The sequence below is a fragment of the Mytilus trossulus genome, chromosome 1 (assembly GCF_036588685.1).
Source record: "Mytilus trossulus isolate FHL-02 chromosome 1, PNRI_Mtr1.1.1.hap1, whole genome shotgun sequence".
Taxonomy (NCBI): domain Eukaryota; kingdom Metazoa; phylum Mollusca; class Bivalvia; order Mytilida; family Mytilidae; genus Mytilus; species Mytilus trossulus.
Window position 1 is genome coordinate 21373974 of NC_086373.1, and position 19576 is coordinate 21393549.

The 19576-nt window shown below is 32.4% G+C and overlaps 2 protein-coding genes across 2 annotated transcripts; both read left to right on the forward strand.

Annotated features, from left to right (window-relative positions):
• The first annotated feature begins 3736 nt into the window (after window positions 1-3736).
• Window positions 3737-7445, forward strand: LOC134718631 (toll-like receptor 4). Its single transcript, XM_063581284.1, has 2 exons — window positions 3737-3967; window positions 4929-7445. Exon 2 carries the CDS (start codon window positions 4947-4949, stop codon window positions 7443-7445), a length of 2499 nt encoding a protein of 832 aa, XP_063437354.1. The 5' UTR covers window positions 3737-3967; window positions 4929-4946.
• A 9001-nt stretch (window positions 7446-16446) lies between these two features.
• Window positions 16447-19278, forward strand: LOC134707051 (toll-like receptor 4). Its single transcript, XM_063566537.1, has one exon. It carries the CDS (start codon window positions 16459-16461, stop codon window positions 18958-18960), a length of 2502 nt encoding a protein of 833 aa, XP_063422607.1. The 5' UTR covers window positions 16447-16458; the 3' UTR covers window positions 18961-19278.
• The last annotated feature ends 298 nt before the right edge of the window (window positions 19279-19576 follow it).

Genomic DNA, 19576 nt, shown 5'->3' on the forward strand with positions numbered 1-19576 from the left:
TATAAGTCAGCTATACAGTGTAATGCGTTTTCAAATTCATCATTCAACAACTTCTCGTTTACTGAACACTTACATATTTCTGCACTATTGACATTATCCACTTGGGGCGGGGGTTTCATCAATGAGCAGTAGCTCGCAGTTACAATTGTTGTTTTTCTTCACATTTTCTTGTTTTTTTTTTTTTTTTTTTTTTTTTTGCGACGTCAAAATGTGACATATTGGGAAAAGATTTATTTCTCTGGTGATTTTAATCATTAGCATATAAAACGAGATACTGAACATGAAGGCATGGTTTTTTCAAATGACATTTTGCTTAATTTGGTGACCAACACAAATTCTGCTTTTGCTTATCGTTTCTATCAAAAAGAAAAGAAAAAAACCCGACATTTTTGAGAATTTGAACTCGGTTTTCTCTAAAACTAGCACAAGAACGTCATGAAGGTGTAATTTTTTCAATTACATATATGAGTTGACTCGGTGAAACTTGTTGGCAATTTCATAGTAAAATGACCGTGGGGTCAAAACGAAAACGCTGTACCTTTTAGTGGAAAAAAGTATTTTGCCTATGTATTTTTTTTGATAGAAAGAAACGGACCATGAATTGATGCCTATACTGTATAATACAAGTACCAATAATTACATTAGATGTAAGTTTCATTATAATACGTTATTCTGATTGGCTAACATGTTATTCCGTAAACAATTGCATCAGACAATAACATTTATCATGCATGATGACACGAGGTCCCATAAAAAAAGTGCACAGGTGAATTAAATAAAACTGGATAAAAATCGTGTTTTCATGATTTTAGCTAAAAAAATGTAATTATAAGTATTGAATACTTCTTTTTGAAACTTTATAGGGTTGTAAAAGCGTTGACCGTGCGTACATTTTTAGAATGAAGCGCTTCCGCGCTTCATACAAAATGTACTTCGGTCAACGCTTTTACCACCCAATAAATTTACAAAAAGAAGCATTCAATTCTTAATTATATACTTCACGTTGTACATTTCATCGTGTTCATTGTGATGTATACTTCACGTTGTACATTTCATCGTGTTCATTGTGATGTAGAATCTATACTTCACGTTGTACATTTAATCGTGTTCATTGTGATGTATATTTCTCCGCCAGATATGAGGCCTTTTGAAAGGGTGTATTTCATCAAAATTCAAATCAAATAAATAACAATAACAAAATAACAACAATTGAAAATATTTTTATCTTGAGAGCAGAGCTTTTTCCCCCGTTTCAGGCCGAATCCTTATATTGTTGATATGTCTAATACCCGTTACGTTGTTAAGTACGTGACTACATAGACAATACTTTTAAATGAAATCCATTTGTTAACGACAATAATGATAGAACATTCAGTCTAATAAATTGAATAACACATAGCTGAGAGGGTGATAGAGCAGATCGGTACCCCTCGAAAAAGCCCTGTCAACCTTGACTTCGCCGCAGTTGATAATGTTTTTTTCGAGTACCAATCTTATTATCACCCTCTCAGCTATGTGTTATTTATATAATACCACATGCCAAGCTCCTTATAACTCTGAGTTTATACAAGATGCAAATAAAGAGGTATGTTGGTCTACATGTTGGTCAGTGGAATGACAGAAAGGTGTGTTTGATTGTTTGTTTGTTGCTGTTTTCCACATTCAATGACCTCGGACATAACAAAGTGGCCACGCTTTTTTTGTGTGGAGGATACAGAAAGGTAGATATAACTAGCGACCAGACCGAAAAGTTTTAATCCTTTCAATAAAGATATAATTCAAGTGAACATATTATACCTATCATCACCAAACCATGAAAATTCAAACTGTCAACATCAAGAGTTGGCAGGCCAGTAGTCAATTTAGATGGGTGAATTAACTTGACTACCAATTTTCCCAAATGACAAAAGATTAGCAGAAGGACTTGCAATCTGGTCATAAAAAACTTTAACTCCATAACAGCAGTGGATCGATCTTATCATTTATGTTAAAACAAATATGCATATTCGGAATTTAAAAATCAGTTTCATTTACAAACTTATTTCTTATCTGCAATTATGTGTGGCATATTTAGGACTGTGTTAACGTTTACATCTGCAGTATACGTATCAAAAATTTGAAATAAGGTGTGATATATCTTTATTATAAACTAGTTACACTTGATCAGTACCATACATGCCAATATTTAAAAATTCCCATGGGTTTTTTAATGTGCCAGATGGTTCTCATTCTCTTAAAAGACCTTTAAAGGGGACTTCAAATTTATCTAAAATGTTGTTTATTTGATTCTCCACACTCTTACCATCGCAACCCATGGTAAATAAAGGCAACAGTAGTATACCGCTGTTCAAAAGTCAAAAATAGATTTAGAGTAAAAAGAATCCGGGTTACAAACTAAAACCGAAAGAAACACATCACCTACCGTATAAGAGGAAAACAATGAATTGATTGTTTTATATTAAATTGTTGACAAAATTATTCTTTTAGAATTTCCAATTGGGAGTCTCCATGGGGGACAGTTGGCGGATATGCAGTACCATGACGCATTGACTGTTAGTCCAAACGGCTGTCATCTGAACTTAAGCAAATGCTTCAGTACTGACACGATTTATAAATATGACAAATATTATAACAGGAAATGTTCAGCGTATAAATAACACAACAGAACACAGACTAAGGCTACAACTCCTTCATTAACATTTTTCGGTGTCTGTTGATACCTTTTTAGTATTGACGTTGTTACTGTTGTAAATGAAATTGCTTCCTCAGACTCTATGTATCATGTACCAGACGTACATGGTAAAGGTACTTCAATAGACATACAATTAACTATACCTTTATACATCAACAGGTGAAAAATGAACAATAAGGAACAAGGTGATTCTATTATCGTAAAATCTAAAATGTTATATGAAGTTCATTTTTTTCCGTTTCAAAAGAATGTTTACAATTGTTTTCTTTTTATTCGTGAATAGTATCATTCAATTTTATATATTATGGGATCTTTGAATGACGTACTGTTGCTATTTGGGGACTCACAACAAACGAATAATTTGTGACATACCAATCGTAAACAATGAAAGTTAACACAAGCCCAAAGAGATAAAGAAGAATTGCAAAAAACACCCCAAAAAACTACATCAAAATAGATATAGCAAGACGAATATCTCATAAACACAGCAGTGAACACAGCTTGTTTTGAAGGATAAGCAATCACTCTTTCATTAGTTGGTTATTTCTGGTCAAATATTTTATTTTATCTGTTTCATTTCTCAAATCAGGTAGTGTAATTATTGAAATATGTCTTCAATAACGTTTATTCCATATTAGTAGGATTTTATATATATTGAAGTTAGAATAAAATATATTGTTTTTGATCTTCACATGGGATATTGGCTCCACCCGTTTTTTTGTTTTTTTTGTTTATCTCATTGGCCGCCATGCTAAGGGATAATATGTCACTTACTCGGGTGCCACATGTGAGACAGGATCTACTTACCCTTCCGTAGCACCTGGTATCATCCCCTAGTTTTTGGTGGGGTTCGTGTTGCTTATTCTTTCGTTGTGTCATGTGTACTATTGTTTTTCTGTTTGTCTTTTTCATTTTTAGCTATGGCGTTGTCAGTTTATTTTCGATATATGAATTTTACTGTCCCTCTGATATCTTTCGTCTCTTTTTTTACAGGGAAAATTCGACTGTTGCATTCAGATAGTATCAGTCCTTTAAATACTTCACCATTGCTGAAACAAAAGTAATGGTATAATATTTCATCACGAGTCTTTTTGTGGAAAACCAGATACGTTAAGTTTTTATCTATTTACAGCACATATGAAATATTTCCTTTTCTTTTCTCCCTCTGACAAAAGAACAAGTTTTAACACTTATAGCGACGACAATAAGTATAACATCTGACAGTTAAAGGACATAATCTGACATCTTTCAATACATATAGAAGCAGTTCTTGAGGTAATGATCATATACTGTGTTTAAATTTAATTTAAGTATATTTTAAAAAAAATCGATAACAATGTTTTATCATATCTACTTTTATTATTTTTTTTATTATTTTCATTATTATTTTATTATTGTTTTTATTATTATTTTTATTATTGTTTTTATTATTATTATTATTATTATTATTTTTACTTTCAAATATTATATTGCTATACAATAAAAGGCTTATTGCATGAATATTGGGGAATATTGTCCCTCGTAGAACATATATTGCACTCGCAATATTCCCCAATAGTCATGCAATAACCCTATATTATTATTATTATGATATTTACTTTGACACACTAGTTTGCAGTTAACATTAAAATACATTCTGGTATAATAATCTCATCATAGATACCAGGATTGAAATTTTTTATTTGTGTAAGATTTGTTTCGTCTACATCAGTGACGCTCGAATAAACAAAAAATAATTAAAAAGGTCAAATAAAGGATGAATTTGAAGAGCACTAAGGACCAGCAATTCGCAAAAGTCTTTTCCTGAGGTAGAAAAACCTTAGTTTTCCAAAAATTCATGTCAACACAGAAGTGAGGACTAAGAAAAATATTTCGATACAGTCAAATTCAGGAAACTTTAAGGAAGCTTTTTTTAATATATATATCCAAGAGATATATTCTACAGTAAAAATGTGGTTATATTCTAAAAAAATTATTTTAGGTACATTTCACATTTAATATTGGGGTCCAGTCTGTGATTAAAAAAATAATAGCACTTTTAACTTTGTTAAACCTTCGTTAAATTTTGAGGAATGTCTACATAGCTGACAGACAATAAAAATCGTAGGCAAAACACAGAGTTCCATGAAATCCCAAATATTTTTTTCTTATCGAAAATGATGAGCTGATTTGGTTATTATCAAATGTATAGACCCTTTGGGATTCTATTTTGACAACTTATTACTTTTATTTTCAGCATCAGTATCAACGAATTATGTACAAATCTATACAGTACAGTATACTGTTTGTCCTGTTTATTTCGACAACTACCACCTTCTGTTCGGAATGTCCATTTGATTCTTCTTGTGATTGTATTGTGAATACGTCAACAAATTTAACATCAGCATTATGCTCCAATAGAGGATTGGATACTCTTCCAAACTTTTATAAAACTGCACGTCTGCTAGAATCGTTTGACGCAAGCCACAACAAGATTGTTCAGATACCAAACTACACCTTTTCAAACACAAACAATTTACTTCACATGAATTTATCGGACAACAACATTTCAGCACTTTTTTCCGAATCATTTCACGGACTAGAAAATTTAGTAACTTTGAATCTTGAGCGCAACGGTTTAACGTATACATTAAACACCATTCCGCCGACTTGCTTCAAAAATTTATATAATTTGAAATCTCTGTATTTAAAAAACAATATCGGGTTTTATCCGACTGCTCAAAGATATCCAAATTTGTCAGCTTTGTTTGAACTTGAAACTTTAAAAATTGATGGATTACCGAAGGACAATTTTGAACAACGATTTGAAACACTCAAGGAACTTAAAGTTTTGGATTTGTCTAGTAAAGATTGTGATATCAAAATTGTAAGATCAGAGTTTTTTCTGTCAACGCCAAATCTTCATTATATAGATATATCCCATTGTAAAGTAAAAAAGATTTGGAAAAATACATTTAGCGAATTAAAAAATCTTACACATCTTGATGTTTCTGATAACGAAGATTTAAAGTTTGCTGGCATTGAAAATGTAACACATGACTTACAATTTACAGCTATTAAAATATTTAAATTTAATAAAGTGCATAAAACATTTGAAATGAACACAGAAATTGGTCGTAATACATGGAAAGGTCTTCAACATACAAACATAACAGAGATGCACATGGATAGTAACAGAGTTCAACTTGTCAGGACTGGGGTTCTTTCAATGCTGCCTAAAACACTAAATATATTATCAGCCGCTGACAATATGTTTTCGTTTGGAATATACATATTAGAAGCAAAAACCCTAAACATTAGTTTTATAAATGTTTCCTATCAGTTTTCCTCACATCAACCCGAGTTAGGTTCCGTGGATAGACCAAATTATAGTATAAACCGCTGGAAAAGAAACCTAAGAGTTGACTTTCCACTTCCGTTTCCAAAGAATCTTCGCACAGCTCACTTTCGGAGAAGTCAATTACAGTACGACATTCCGAGAGTTGAAATCATGAAAAACAATCTAGAATACTTGGATGTCAGCAGTAATCTGCTTGCCCGCTGGAAAGGTCCAACGGTTAATTTTCATCACTTGAAACATTTGAACTTATCTAGTAATTATTGTTCTAACATATCAACGGTTTTCTTCGAAGGAACAGTCAACCTGGAAAAGTTATATGCACAAAATAATTTGCTTGGGTTTAGCATTCAATTTGATATAGATGGTAAAATTTTAAAACCGCTCAAAATGTTGCAAGTAATAGATTTTTCACAAAATAGAATACCATTTTTGCCACCCTTATTTTTCGTATTTCTTGAACGGTTGGAAGTGTTAAAGTTGTATGATAATCTCTTTGAAGATATTGATTTCAGATTGACTCAAATGAAAAATTTATCCCTTATTGACCTATCTAGAAATCGCATTCAATTCTTAGGATCTGTTGCAATTAGCCAGTTAGAATCAGTTTCGCGCGATCACATGGTGTCATTAAATTTAAGTGAAAATCCGTTTATTTGTTCATGTGCTTCATTAAAATTTCTTAAATGGATGACGGAGACAAAAGTAGTGTTACTCAATCGTGAAAACTATTATTGTAAATATGAAAACGGCACAAAAACATTACTTTTAAACGTTAATAACATTTATAATAAACTGAAAAAAGATTGTTCGTCCTACCCTGTTATAATCATTGGAATAACCGGGGCTATATTTTTGTCTGTTTCAATCGTCTGCTTTGGACTATTTTACAGATATCGATGGAAACTTCGATATATATATTACATGACTAAGAATAGGTTCCGTGGATATGTTCCAGTAATAGATCATGCAAACAAAACTTATCTCTACGACGCTTTCATTTCTTACGCTGAACAAGACTGTGGTTTTGTTCATAACGATGTCATCAAAAATTTAGAAGGAGAAGGCAATCTGAAGCTTTGTTTACACAAGCGAGATTTTCTCCCAGGAAATGAGATTGCTGCAAATATCACAAGTGCGATTCACAACAGTCGTAAAACTGTTGTAATTCTAAGTCCTCATTACTTATCTTCTAACTGGTGCAGGTTTGAGTTTAATATGGCAAAAATGGAAAGCATGTACACAAGAGAAAATGAAAATATACTTTTCATGGTTTTTCTCACTAATATTCCTTCCAGAGAATTGCCTTTGATGATGATGGAATTTATTGATTCCAATTCTTATATAGAATACCCTGATGATGAATTTGGGAACGTTGTATTTTGGCAAAAAATGCTGGAAGCTGTAAGTGCTTGAATTTAATCAAGATTACTGAATTGTTTGTGTCTTGATAATAACTGTTAATAATAAATTTGACTTACTAAAATACACTGTGACTGTTAACTACACATCATAAGGACTCATGCAAAAATGATAAGAGTTTGACGTCTTTATCATGTGAGTTGTCGATATATATATATATATATATATATATATACTGGTCAACAAAAGAAACGATACAAGACTTTTTTTCAAATTAAAGATAAAGTTTTTCATTCATTGGACTAATATTGAATGTGGTAATACTTAATCATTATGGAAATATAAATCCGCTTAAAAAATTTTTTTTTTGCTTTCGTGACATTTTTCGCGATTTTATGTTTTTTTTACAAAATTTACATAAAACGACAATTTTAAAAACAAAAGTTCCAACTAATGATGCCAACCTCTCATTTAAAGGTAAAGTCAGTGTTTGCCATCAAGTTATTTTTTAAAATCATACAGTTTCTTCGTTTATTTGTTAAGCAAAGTTCGGCCCCACGAGAAATCGTTAAAATGTATACATAATCAACTGATTTACTATAGACAGCATGTGTAAAGTGATATTCAAAAAGCGGTAACAATCTTAAAACTAATCCGAAAGGTTCCAAATTTACTGTGTGTTGTTTTCATTAATAAAGCATCGATTTGAGACGAAAATAAAAAAAAAAATTTGCAGTTTTTGGGATTTCAAAAAACACTTTTTTCCCCCAAAATTTGAAAAAAACAATATTTCAACCGATTATTTACAACATAAACATTACTTGATTAGCATATTGAATATTTTTAAACAAATTTGAAATTTTATTTTGTACTTAGAAAATTATGTGTCAATTTTTTATTCAACTTTCGGCGAAACTAATTTGCACCCTATGATCGTTTACACGGAATTTAAATACTTTTGAATTTTATTATCACTCATATGTGCATACATTGCAAATGAAAGCTTTTTAAAATAGTGTATTGCATTTTGTTTTATATTTAATACTTTTTGATAAATTTTATTTCAAAGTCGTGTATCGTTTCTTTTGTTGACTAGTATATATATATATGACGATGTGGACATGATTATTCATGTATATACCTATTCATACGAGAGGACAACGTTATCGTCTAATGATGTCTATAATTCTAAACATTATCATCCTAAATTTCGAGTTTAAAAATAAAACGGTAAAGGTCAAACGATGCAATAGTAGGGTCATATATGTCTTATATTTGATATTCTACGCCATGTGTTCGCAACTTTACAAATGATAAGCGACAAAAATTCGTAGAAAATTCGCTTACATCATCAAATTAATCGGTTACATGCATTAAAGGCATCTGCAAAAAACAACAGAACAAGCTGCTTTAGCACACCTAGTTATATTGGGATTGATTGGACATTTAGATCAAAGCATATAAAGACTTTTTTAATAACAGTTCAAATTATTGATATACAGGAAAATTCATTATATATCATGCGATTCGAAGCTAAACCAATGATATAATTGTTAAATACAATACGAGAAGAAAGCTTTTAGAAAATGGTTTGAGAATATCAAAAGAAAAAAAGTGCTCAACATACGTTTTTGGTGGCTGAAATATGAAATATAAAATAGTAAAATCTCAAGTAGATTCCTTAGGAAAAGGCACTATATCGGTCAGAGTTACCTCCCGTCAAAATAACAATTTAAAAACATTATAAATTAAGCAAAAATAATATAAGAGATATAGGAAGATGTGGTGTGAGTGCCAATGAGACAACTCTCCGTCCAAATAACAATTTAAAAAAAAAAGTAAACCATTATAGGTGAATGTAAGGCCTTCAACACGAAGCCTTGGCTCACACCGAACAACAAGCTATAAAGGGCCCCAAAATAACTAGTATAAAACCATTCAAACGGCAAAAACCAACGGTCTAATCTATATAAAAAAACAAGAAAGTAAAAATAATTTTAAATGAGGATTCACATTAAGTATCTGCATTCATATTCAAATTTTGCTATATTTGACGTTGATTACATGAAATGTTGATTCTCACGTCAAACTGTGACATATCGGTAAACAATGCATTTTCGACTTTTATTTTAATCATTAGCTTAAAAAGGAGTACATTGATCCCTCTTTAAAAAATGAACATTTGGATTGATTATGTATGGAGATTCTTTGTACAAACTTTAAAAACAAAATTCCGACGGTTTTGTTTAAAGTGGACAAATAAAGATCCAAAAATGCCCTTTTTGTCCTAAATAACGACAATTTGTATAAAAAGCAAAAAGATTTAAATGTTTTTTTCTATTATATTTATAAACAATGATTTTAACTCATAAAACCAAAATATCTAGTTCATAGTCTGGACTTTGCTACATCTCATAGAATTATTGCCTTTACAAATGGAGAGAACATAGAATAGGAAATACATTGTTTATATATAAGAAGTTCTGAAACTTTTATCTTCACACTTACAAGTTGGTGATGAAAAGAAATAACAACATTTAAACTGTTATAACACTGCACCATAGAATTTCAAATAACGGAAACATAAGTAAACGGTCATGTTAGTGTTATAGTATCATGAACAAGGAAACCCACTCTACTTTAAAAACCAGAGGTACTCTCAGCATGGTACCATCACATCCACTTGAAGTAAAGAACCAGTGTGAAACACACAAAATAATTTAGAATAAAAAAATAAAAGTGCCCAATTGCATTGTATGGTAAAGATTATGTGACAGTTTGCTTGTACGATATTAATACCCCCAGTTTAAGCAAAGTCAAAGTCCATGGGTTTGCTAGGGAAAACCTGAATATTTTGAACAAAACACAATGGAAGTGATGAAATATGGCATTATATGTTGAATTGTTTAGTAAATTTATTAAATTACAATTTGGGATTTCTGAGGATAAATGTTTTAAATGTATAATGTTGTGTCCGGATGCGATAAAGACCAAACTTTAACTCCAAAATGTTATAGAAAAAGACACGAAATAAGATGTGCAAAAGGTCTTCGTATGAGTAAGTTTTCCCGAAAGTTTAGTATGAATCTGGCGAGCTGTTTGGTACACTTGATGCAAATGGATCAGAAGGACGAATGAAGTGACGGGCTACAGCAGTTCCTGTATACAGATTGTTTTTGAAACGCGGGTATATAGTAATCCTATGGGATAACGATTCAAACAACTACAGACTTCCAGCAATGAGCAAAGCAAATACCTTATAGTAAGCTATAAAAACTCCACAAATTTTGAAAAAAAATGCAAAATATACATCAGGTAGGATAAATTAACTGTTGACACAGAGATTTGTCTCGCCTGTCTGCATGCAATTTAGAAATAGATAATCTGAAAAACAACATTTCGAATTAATTCAAAGTCACTGGACCAGTGTCTCGAAAAGGTTGACAAACGGAGATGTACAAACAGCAATATAACTGTATATGTTAGAGAGGAGCCAAAGATTCCAGAGGGACACTCAAACTCAAACCCAAACTGACAACGCAATGTCTAAATAGTTATCAAAGGTACCAGGATTATAATTAAGTACGCCAGACGCGTGTTTCGGCTACATAAGACTCATCAGTGACGCTCATATCAATATATTTATAAAGCCAAACAAGAACAAAGTTGAAGAGCATTTTAAAAAGTTATGCCAAATACGGCTATGGTAATCTATACCTGGGATAAGAAAATCCTTAGTTTTTGAAAATTTCTAAATTTTGTAAACAGGAAATTTATAAAAATGACCACATTATTGATATTCATGTTAACACCGAAGTGTTGACTAATGGGCTGGTGATACCCTCGGTGACGAAACGTCCACCAGCAGCAGCATCGACCCAGTGGTGTAAATAGTTATCAAAGGTACCAGGATTATCATTTAGTACGCCAGACGCGCGTTTTGTCTACATAAGACTCATCAGTGACGCTCATATCAAAATATTAAAAAAAAATAGATAAAGACAAACAGACAAATAATAGTACACCAAAACAAAACATTGTAAAAAAAAAGACTAAGCAACACGAACCCCAAATAAAAATTTACGAAGGGACTATTTCAACTTCACCATTTGGCACTCTTGTATTAATTAGTGTTGTCAACGGTTAACCGGTTAACCGTTCGAACGACCGAATACCAAATACTAAAAACGCTAACCGGTTAACCGGACTTTTTTCAATTCTAATAGGTTTGATATAAATTTGTATTGAAATCATTAATTATTTGTGTTTTGTTTAAAAATTGTCGTCGTGGTAATTAATTTGACGGATCAATTGTCCAGTATACTGATCGGTATTGTTAATCAAAAAATCAAAACTAGAGGCTCTAAAGAGCCTGTGTCGCTCACCTTGGTCTATGTGAATATTAAACAAAGGAAGCAGATTGAAAATTGACTACAAAGGTCAATAACTCCTACGGGGTCAATTGACCATTTCGTTCATGTTGACTTATTTGTAGATCTTACTTTGCTGAACATTATTGCTGTTTACAGTTTACCTATATCTATAATAATATTCAATATAAAACAGCAAAATTTCCTTAAAATTACCAATTCAGGGGCCGCAACCTAAAAACAGGTTGTCTAATTCATCTGAAAATTTCAGGGCAGATAGATCTTGACCTGATTAACAATTTTACTTCATGTCAGATTTTCTCTAAATTATTTGGTTTTTGAGTTATAAGCCAAAAACTGCATTTTACCCCTATGTTCTATTTTTAGCCGTGGCGGCCATCTTTATTTGATGGCCAGGTCACCGGACACATTTTTTAAACAAGAAACCCCAAAGATGATTGTGGCCAAGTTTGGATCAATTTGGCACAGCAGTTTCAGAGAAGAAGATTTTAGTAAAAGATTTATAAAATTTACGAAAAATGGTTAAAAATTGACTTTAAAGGGCAATAACTCCTAAAGAGGTCAACTGACCATTTTGGTCATGTTGACTTATTTGTAAATCTGACCTTGCTGAACATTATTGCTGTTTACAGTTTACCTATATCTATAATAATATTCAATATAATAACCAAAAACAGCAAAATTTCCTTAAAATTACCAATTCAGGGGCTGCAACCCAAAAACAGGTTGTCCAATTCATCTGAAAATTTCAGGGCAGATAGATCTTCACCTGATTAACAATTTTAACAATGTCAGATTTGCTCTAAATGCTTTGGTTTTTGAGTTATAAGCCAAAAACTGCATTTTACCCCTATGTTCTATTTATAGCCATGGCGGTCATCTTGGTTAGTTGGCGGGGTCACCGGACACAATTTTTAAACTAGATACCCCAATGATGATTGTGGCCAAGTTTCAAATAATTTGGCCCAGCAGTTTCAGAGGAGAAGATTTTTCTAAAAGATTACTAAGATTTACGAAAAATGGTTAAAAATTGACTATAAAGGGCAATAACTCCTAAAGTGGTCAACTGATCATTTTCGTCATGTTGACTTATTTGTAGATCTTACTTTGCTGAACATTATTGCTTTTTACAGTTTATCTCTATCTGAAATAATATTCAAGATAATAACCAAAAACAACAAAATTTCCTTAAAATTACCAATTCAGGGGCAGCAACCTAACAACGGAATGTCAGATTCATCTGAAAATTTCAGGGCAGATAGATCTTAACCTGATTAACAATATTACCCCTGTCAGATTTGCCATAAATGCTTTGGTTTTTGAGTTATAAGCCAAAAACTGCATTTTACCCCTATGTTCTATTTATAGCCATGGCGGCCATCTTGGTTAGTTGGCGGGGTCACCGGACACAATTTTTTAACTAGATACCCCAATGATGATTGTGGCCAAGTTTGGTTAAATTTGGCCCAGTAGTTTCAGAGGAGAAGATTTTTGTAAAAGTTAACGCCGGACGACGACGACGGACGACGACGGACGACGACGGACGCCGGACACCAAGTGATGAGAAAAGCTCACTTGGCCCTTCGGGCCAGGTGAGCTAAAAATTAATTAGAACATGTCTCTCAGCTCGGGGCAAGATCTTCAGGAAACATTATTATTTTCATGTTTTTTAACAGTAATTCTTAATTACGTAATACGATTAAATTTTACAATTTACTTCAACATTTCATTTTTGTATCTTATATTGTGTAGACCTACATCTGAATCTCCGTCGCGCAAGTCTTTGTCATACTTTAAACTTAATGCTAACTCAAAAACTGTAAAAAGCAAACCAACGTGAATGCAATCAATGTATACTTGAGGATGAATCAATTTTAATTAAAACACCTCACATTATTTTCGGAGACAACAAGACAAAATGGAAGAATCATCGGTTTCAGACATATTCAATTCTACAAGATCAAGTCGTCTTTTATTTTTATTTTCCAATTTGAAGTTAGTACAGACGCCATAGTTGATACCGTGTATTGATTATTAAAACTCAAACTTCGACAGGAATCTTCACAGACAAGCCTTGTAAAACCAAAGGCCGAACTTCAACGTAAATGTATGACTTGGAAGGAATGTAGTCACATTGATACTCATACCACATTTTCTTATATCGATGTGTAGGGTGCTATTGATAAGGTCTTCAAACATTAACTTAAACTATCGGTTAACCGGTTAACCGGTCGAACGATTATACGAGTAACCGGTTAGCAAATGGGTACGATTTGACAACACTAGTTTCCTTGTGAGTAGCAAACCTCTATCAAGGAAATGATAATAAAGAAAACAAGCCCGGGAATATCGTATCAAATAGGAGATATATACTCCGTATGCGTGCACGTTGCTGTCATATTGCTACAAAGAAAAGGAAAGTTCACAACTGGGAAGCTGAAATCTCTTTTGTTGTAAAATGTTGTTTTCAACCAAACTTCATTGTCAATTTCTAGATGTAAGTCATGTTATGCGGCAGCCTTAACTGTGTCTGTTGGATCCTTTATTTCTGGTTTGATGGATCGAATAGATGCATTCAACTGTCACCAAATTTTGAATTATTTAGTGAGAGAACATTATCTATATAGCGGAAATTAATGTTTAAGGATACTGCTAACTTCTTTTCTTTCTTATTCTTGTATGAAGTCAGCCTTATAAGAATAAAGGAAAAAGTCGGAAAGAAGAGGGGAACAGTTGTTTCCCATAGGAATGCCGATAGTTTTGTTTTAAAGCACGTCCTAAAAAAGTAACAAATATGTTATTGGTCAGGAAATCAAGCATCTTGATAATGTGATGCAGTTTCAGAGAATTCTTTGTTTTAATCAGAGTGATTTTTAACTAAGTAGGCTTTATCCCTCCCTTAAACAAGATAAAAAGATCTTTGGATTTTTTTGTATCCGCATCTGATTAACGCCACCTCTAAAATAGGCAGTTTCAAAATAACTTGCTGATAAAATTGTTGTTAATTATTTACTGGAGAACTTGGAAGTACTACCAATATATCGTTGTTTATAGGGACACTTATATTGTTTAAGTATCCAATTAAGGGGTGTCCAGTTCTTCATCTTTGGTTTATCCAGGATTTCCTCTTTAGTAAGTGTCGTGGTGGTTGGTATATGTTGGGTTTCCATGTAAATTATCAATACTTAAATCATTTATCAAGCAGTCTATGTAATGTGATTTACACACAAAAGCCATGTTGTATGGGTTTGATCTGCAGCGACAATAACATATTTGTCATGGAGGTAGGAGAGGTGTTTTGTAACATTTGGGTCATTAAAGATTGACGTAGCGTGGGTATTGATAAACCCACTCAGTTTCTTATTTCTGATTTGTATCAACATCCTCACAGCCTTAATTCATTCGGTATTACGTATTCTTTCTCACGTTCAACCTATTGCCTGGAATAATACTCGAATGAATAAATCAGTATTTTGAAGTTGTGTTTCCAATTGATTGATTTAGGCCGACAATATTTAGGACCTTTTGGATAACACATTTCGCAGGGAAGTGTTATTGACAATGTTGAGGTATTGTCTATTGTTAGTAGTTCAAACCAAACTAACTTAATCATTAACTTTACAGTGGAAAGTGTTAATTGCTTGAAGGTCACTGGACCAATACCTCGGTGATAGTCCATACAATAGTCGTCAAACTGATATATTCTTATATAGAACATATCATTGATCTATCGAAATAAGTTCATATCAAACTAAATTAAGCAGAAAACTAATTATCTTAAATGGCTTATTAATTCAAAGTTACTGGACTATGGACTAAGGGATAGGGACTCAATATAGTCGTTAAACTGAAAAGTACTAGTAGTAATGCAACGTCCTACAAAATATTAATGATCTAGTCGGGTAGTTTCTATCAAACTAACTCAGCCAGAATACCCAACAATTGTAGCCGACGTCATCGCCGTAGAAGTAGACATAAAAATCGAAACAGATTGACAAAGTCATGGCAAAAAAAGAAACGAAGCTGCATAAAGATTTAACTTTATAATCAACACGACGATTGTCACATGTGGGGAAGGACCTGGTAACGACGCTGGAGTGTCTGAAATCACTTTCGGTTTTTGGGTTTGTGTTGCTCAGTCTCAAGTTTTGATTTTGTAGATTTTTGTTCGTCTTTTCCTCGCATTTTGTTCCTGTGATGACTTTGTTAGACAATCTAGAACTCCATATCTATTTTTTTTAACAAAATAATTTCATATTGACTTTTTTATTATCTTCTATAATTTCCTCGTCTTGTGATGTTTACAGTGTATTTTTTTTATTGCTTACATCCTTATAGATAAGATTTTTGTATAATTATTTCTGCATTTTGGTATTTTAATCATACAAGATTTCCTCGTAACTTGTTATGCATTATAAAGAGTCTGGCTACAGGTAAATGAAAGTTTTTATACACATTCTTTTTTATTTGTCTCTTCAGTTTCAATCCGCATACTTAGAAATAAAATAATTCTCATTAAAAAAATACTTTTACTGTTACTAACTATTCTTAAGTTGGTGTATTATCTATGAAGATATATTTATGAATTGCTTTCGTATCTGGAGTGTTTTTCTAATCAGAAGATGAATATTGTTTTTGTTTCATTTTTAGGTCAACTGCAAGAAACGTCTTTTACAATGCGCTTATATGTACATCAATATATACTGTTATTATCAGTTTTGGTATACGGTGACTTTTGTTTAAAATGCTCATTCGAATCCTCTTGTGATTGTACCTTAAACACAACAATAAATCTGATATCAGCAATATGTTCCGATAGAGGTCTGCTAGCCATTCCGTATTTTTGCAACTCATCGATTCTACTAGATTCATTTGACGGAAGCTACAATAAAATCGAGCGTATACCAAACTATATTTTCCGAAGTGCTAAAAACTTAAGAAACCTAGATTTGTCACATAACAGTATATCTTTATTATTATCGGAATCCTTTCAAGGACTTGAAGAATTAGTTACTTTAAATCTCGAGTCGAATAGTTTAAAGTATAATATTGATATCATTCCACCAGACTGTTTCAAAAGTACTCCTCAACTTAGATACCTTAACTTAAAAAGTAACGTAGGTTATTATTCGTCCACTCAAAAATATCCAAGTTTGTCATCTCTTTCTGAACTTGAAATTCTGAAGTTGGATGGATTACCACGAGACAGTTTTCATCGAGGATTTAATGAGCTCAGTAAACTCACACACTTGGATTTGTCAAGTAAAGACTGTGACATAGGAATCATTCAGTCACGGTTTTTCCATTACACACCAAATCTTCGGTATATAGATATATCACACTGTAAAGTGAGAAAAGTTTGGAAAAATACCTTCAGTGGATTGAAAAATCTGACATATCTTAACGTTTCCTACAACGAGAATTTGAAATTTAATGGCATTGGGAACATAACTTATGATTTACAGTTTACATCCATTGAGGTACTGAAATTCAACAAAGTACATGAAACTTTCGCAATGAATTCAGAAATAGGTTACCATACATTGAAAGACCTTCAGCATACAAAGCTAAGAGAGCTGCACATGGATAGTAATAGATTGCAATATGTTAAAACAGGAGTAGTTTCAATGTTGCCAAAAACACTAGATAGACTGTCAATGGCCGACAACATGCTCACGTTTGGGCAATATATTTTGGAAGGAAGAAACATGAACATTTCTTTTCTAAACGTGTCATTCCAGTTTACTTCACATAAGCCTGTATTAGACTCCACCGACAGAAATGAATCGAACTTCAGAGCTAAGCGTAGAAAAAGAGCTTTTAGGGTGAATTTTCCACTTCCGTTCCCAAAGAATTTACGGGAAGTTCATTCGAGAGGAAGTCAATTACAATTCGATATCCCTAGGCTAGAACTAATGGAAAATATGTTAGAATATTATGATGCCAGTCTTAATCTGCTTGCACACTGGCGCGGACCATTATTGAATTTCTTACACCTGAAATTTTTGAATTTATCCAGTAATTATTGCTCTAATATTTCATCATATTTCTTTAAAGGCACTGCAAGACTGGAAAATCTTGATATCAATAATAATTTGCTTGGGTTTAGCATTCAATTTGATGTAGATGGTCAAATTCTAAAACCGCTTAAAAATTTGCAAATGATAGATTTTTCACAGAATAGGATACCGTTTTTGCCACCCTCATTTTTCGTATTTGTTGAACGATTGGAAGTGTTAAAATTATATGATAATCTCTTTGAAGATATTGATTTCAGACTGACTCAAATGAAAAACTTATCACTTATTGACCTATCTAGAAATCGTATTCAATTCTTAGGATCTGTCGCAATTAGTCAGTTGGAATCAGTTTCGCGCAATCACATGTTGTCATTGGATTTAAGTGAAAATCCGTTTATTTGTTCATGTGCTTCATTAAAATTTCTTAAATGGATGACAGAAACAGAAGTAGTGTTACTAAATCGTGAAAACTATTCTTGTAAATATGAAAACGGCACGAAAACATTACTTTTAAACGTTAATAACATTTATAACAAACTGAAAAAAGATTGTTCATCTTACCCTGTAATAATCATTGGAATAACCGGCGCAATCTTTGTGTCTGTTTCGATCGTCTGCTTTGGACTATTTTATCGATATCGATGGAAACTACGCTATATCTATTACATGACTAAGAATAGGTTCCGTGGATATGTTCCAGTCATACATCATGCAAACAAAACTTTTCTCTACGACGCTTTCATTTCATACGCCGAACAAGACTGTGGTTTTGTTCATAACGATGTCATAAAAAATTTAGAAGGAGAAGGTAATCTGAAGCTTTGTTTACACAAGCGAGATTTTCTTCCAGGAAACGAGATTGCTGCAAATATTACAAGTGCGATTCACAACAGTCGTAAAACTGTTGTTATTCTAAGTCCTCATTACTTAGCATCTAACTGGTGCCGGTTTGAGTTTAATATGGCAAAAATTGAAAGCATGTACACAAGAGAAAATGAAAATATACTTTTCATGGTTTTTCTCACTAATATTCCTTCCAGAGAATTGCCTTTGATGATGATGGAATTTATTGATTCCAATTCCTATATAGAATACCCTGATGATGAATTTGGGAACGTTGTATTTTGGCAAAAAATGCTGGAAGCTGTAAGTGCTTGAATTCAAACAAAACTACTGAATGGTTTTTGATATTTAAAAATATATATTAATATATGTTTTCTTACTACAATGTCCTGTTACTGTAAATGACACACCAAAAGCTTGACATTATTATCATCCAATAAAGTTCAAATTAACTACAGAAGTTATTTTAGAGTTTCGATGCAAGACTCTGTTACGTAAAAACACGTATTTTATCAGAAGCACCAAAAATGAAATAAGAGATCAAGCAATAAAAAACCGAAGCTTTTCTTTTTGGAGATACGAGAAGTAAGTCTCTTTTTACTTTTTACAATCGACTGTCTGCTTTAACCCTCTTGATGCCGTAGGGACAAATGTGTCAATATGTTTAATGCATGCAATCATTTGTTCTTTACTGTATATTTACATTAAAAAATGCCTGTATCAAGTCATGAATATGACATTTGTTATCCACAACGATGCGTGACCAAAACAAACAGATGTAATAGGGTGAAAATGTCAAAAATACAGCAGTCAAAATTGTGTTATTATCTTTATCACTAAACAAACGAAACAAATAAGAAACAAAGAGGAACACAATGGTATATTAGCAAAAAATAAAGACAAGAATACACAAATTTACCATAGTACAATA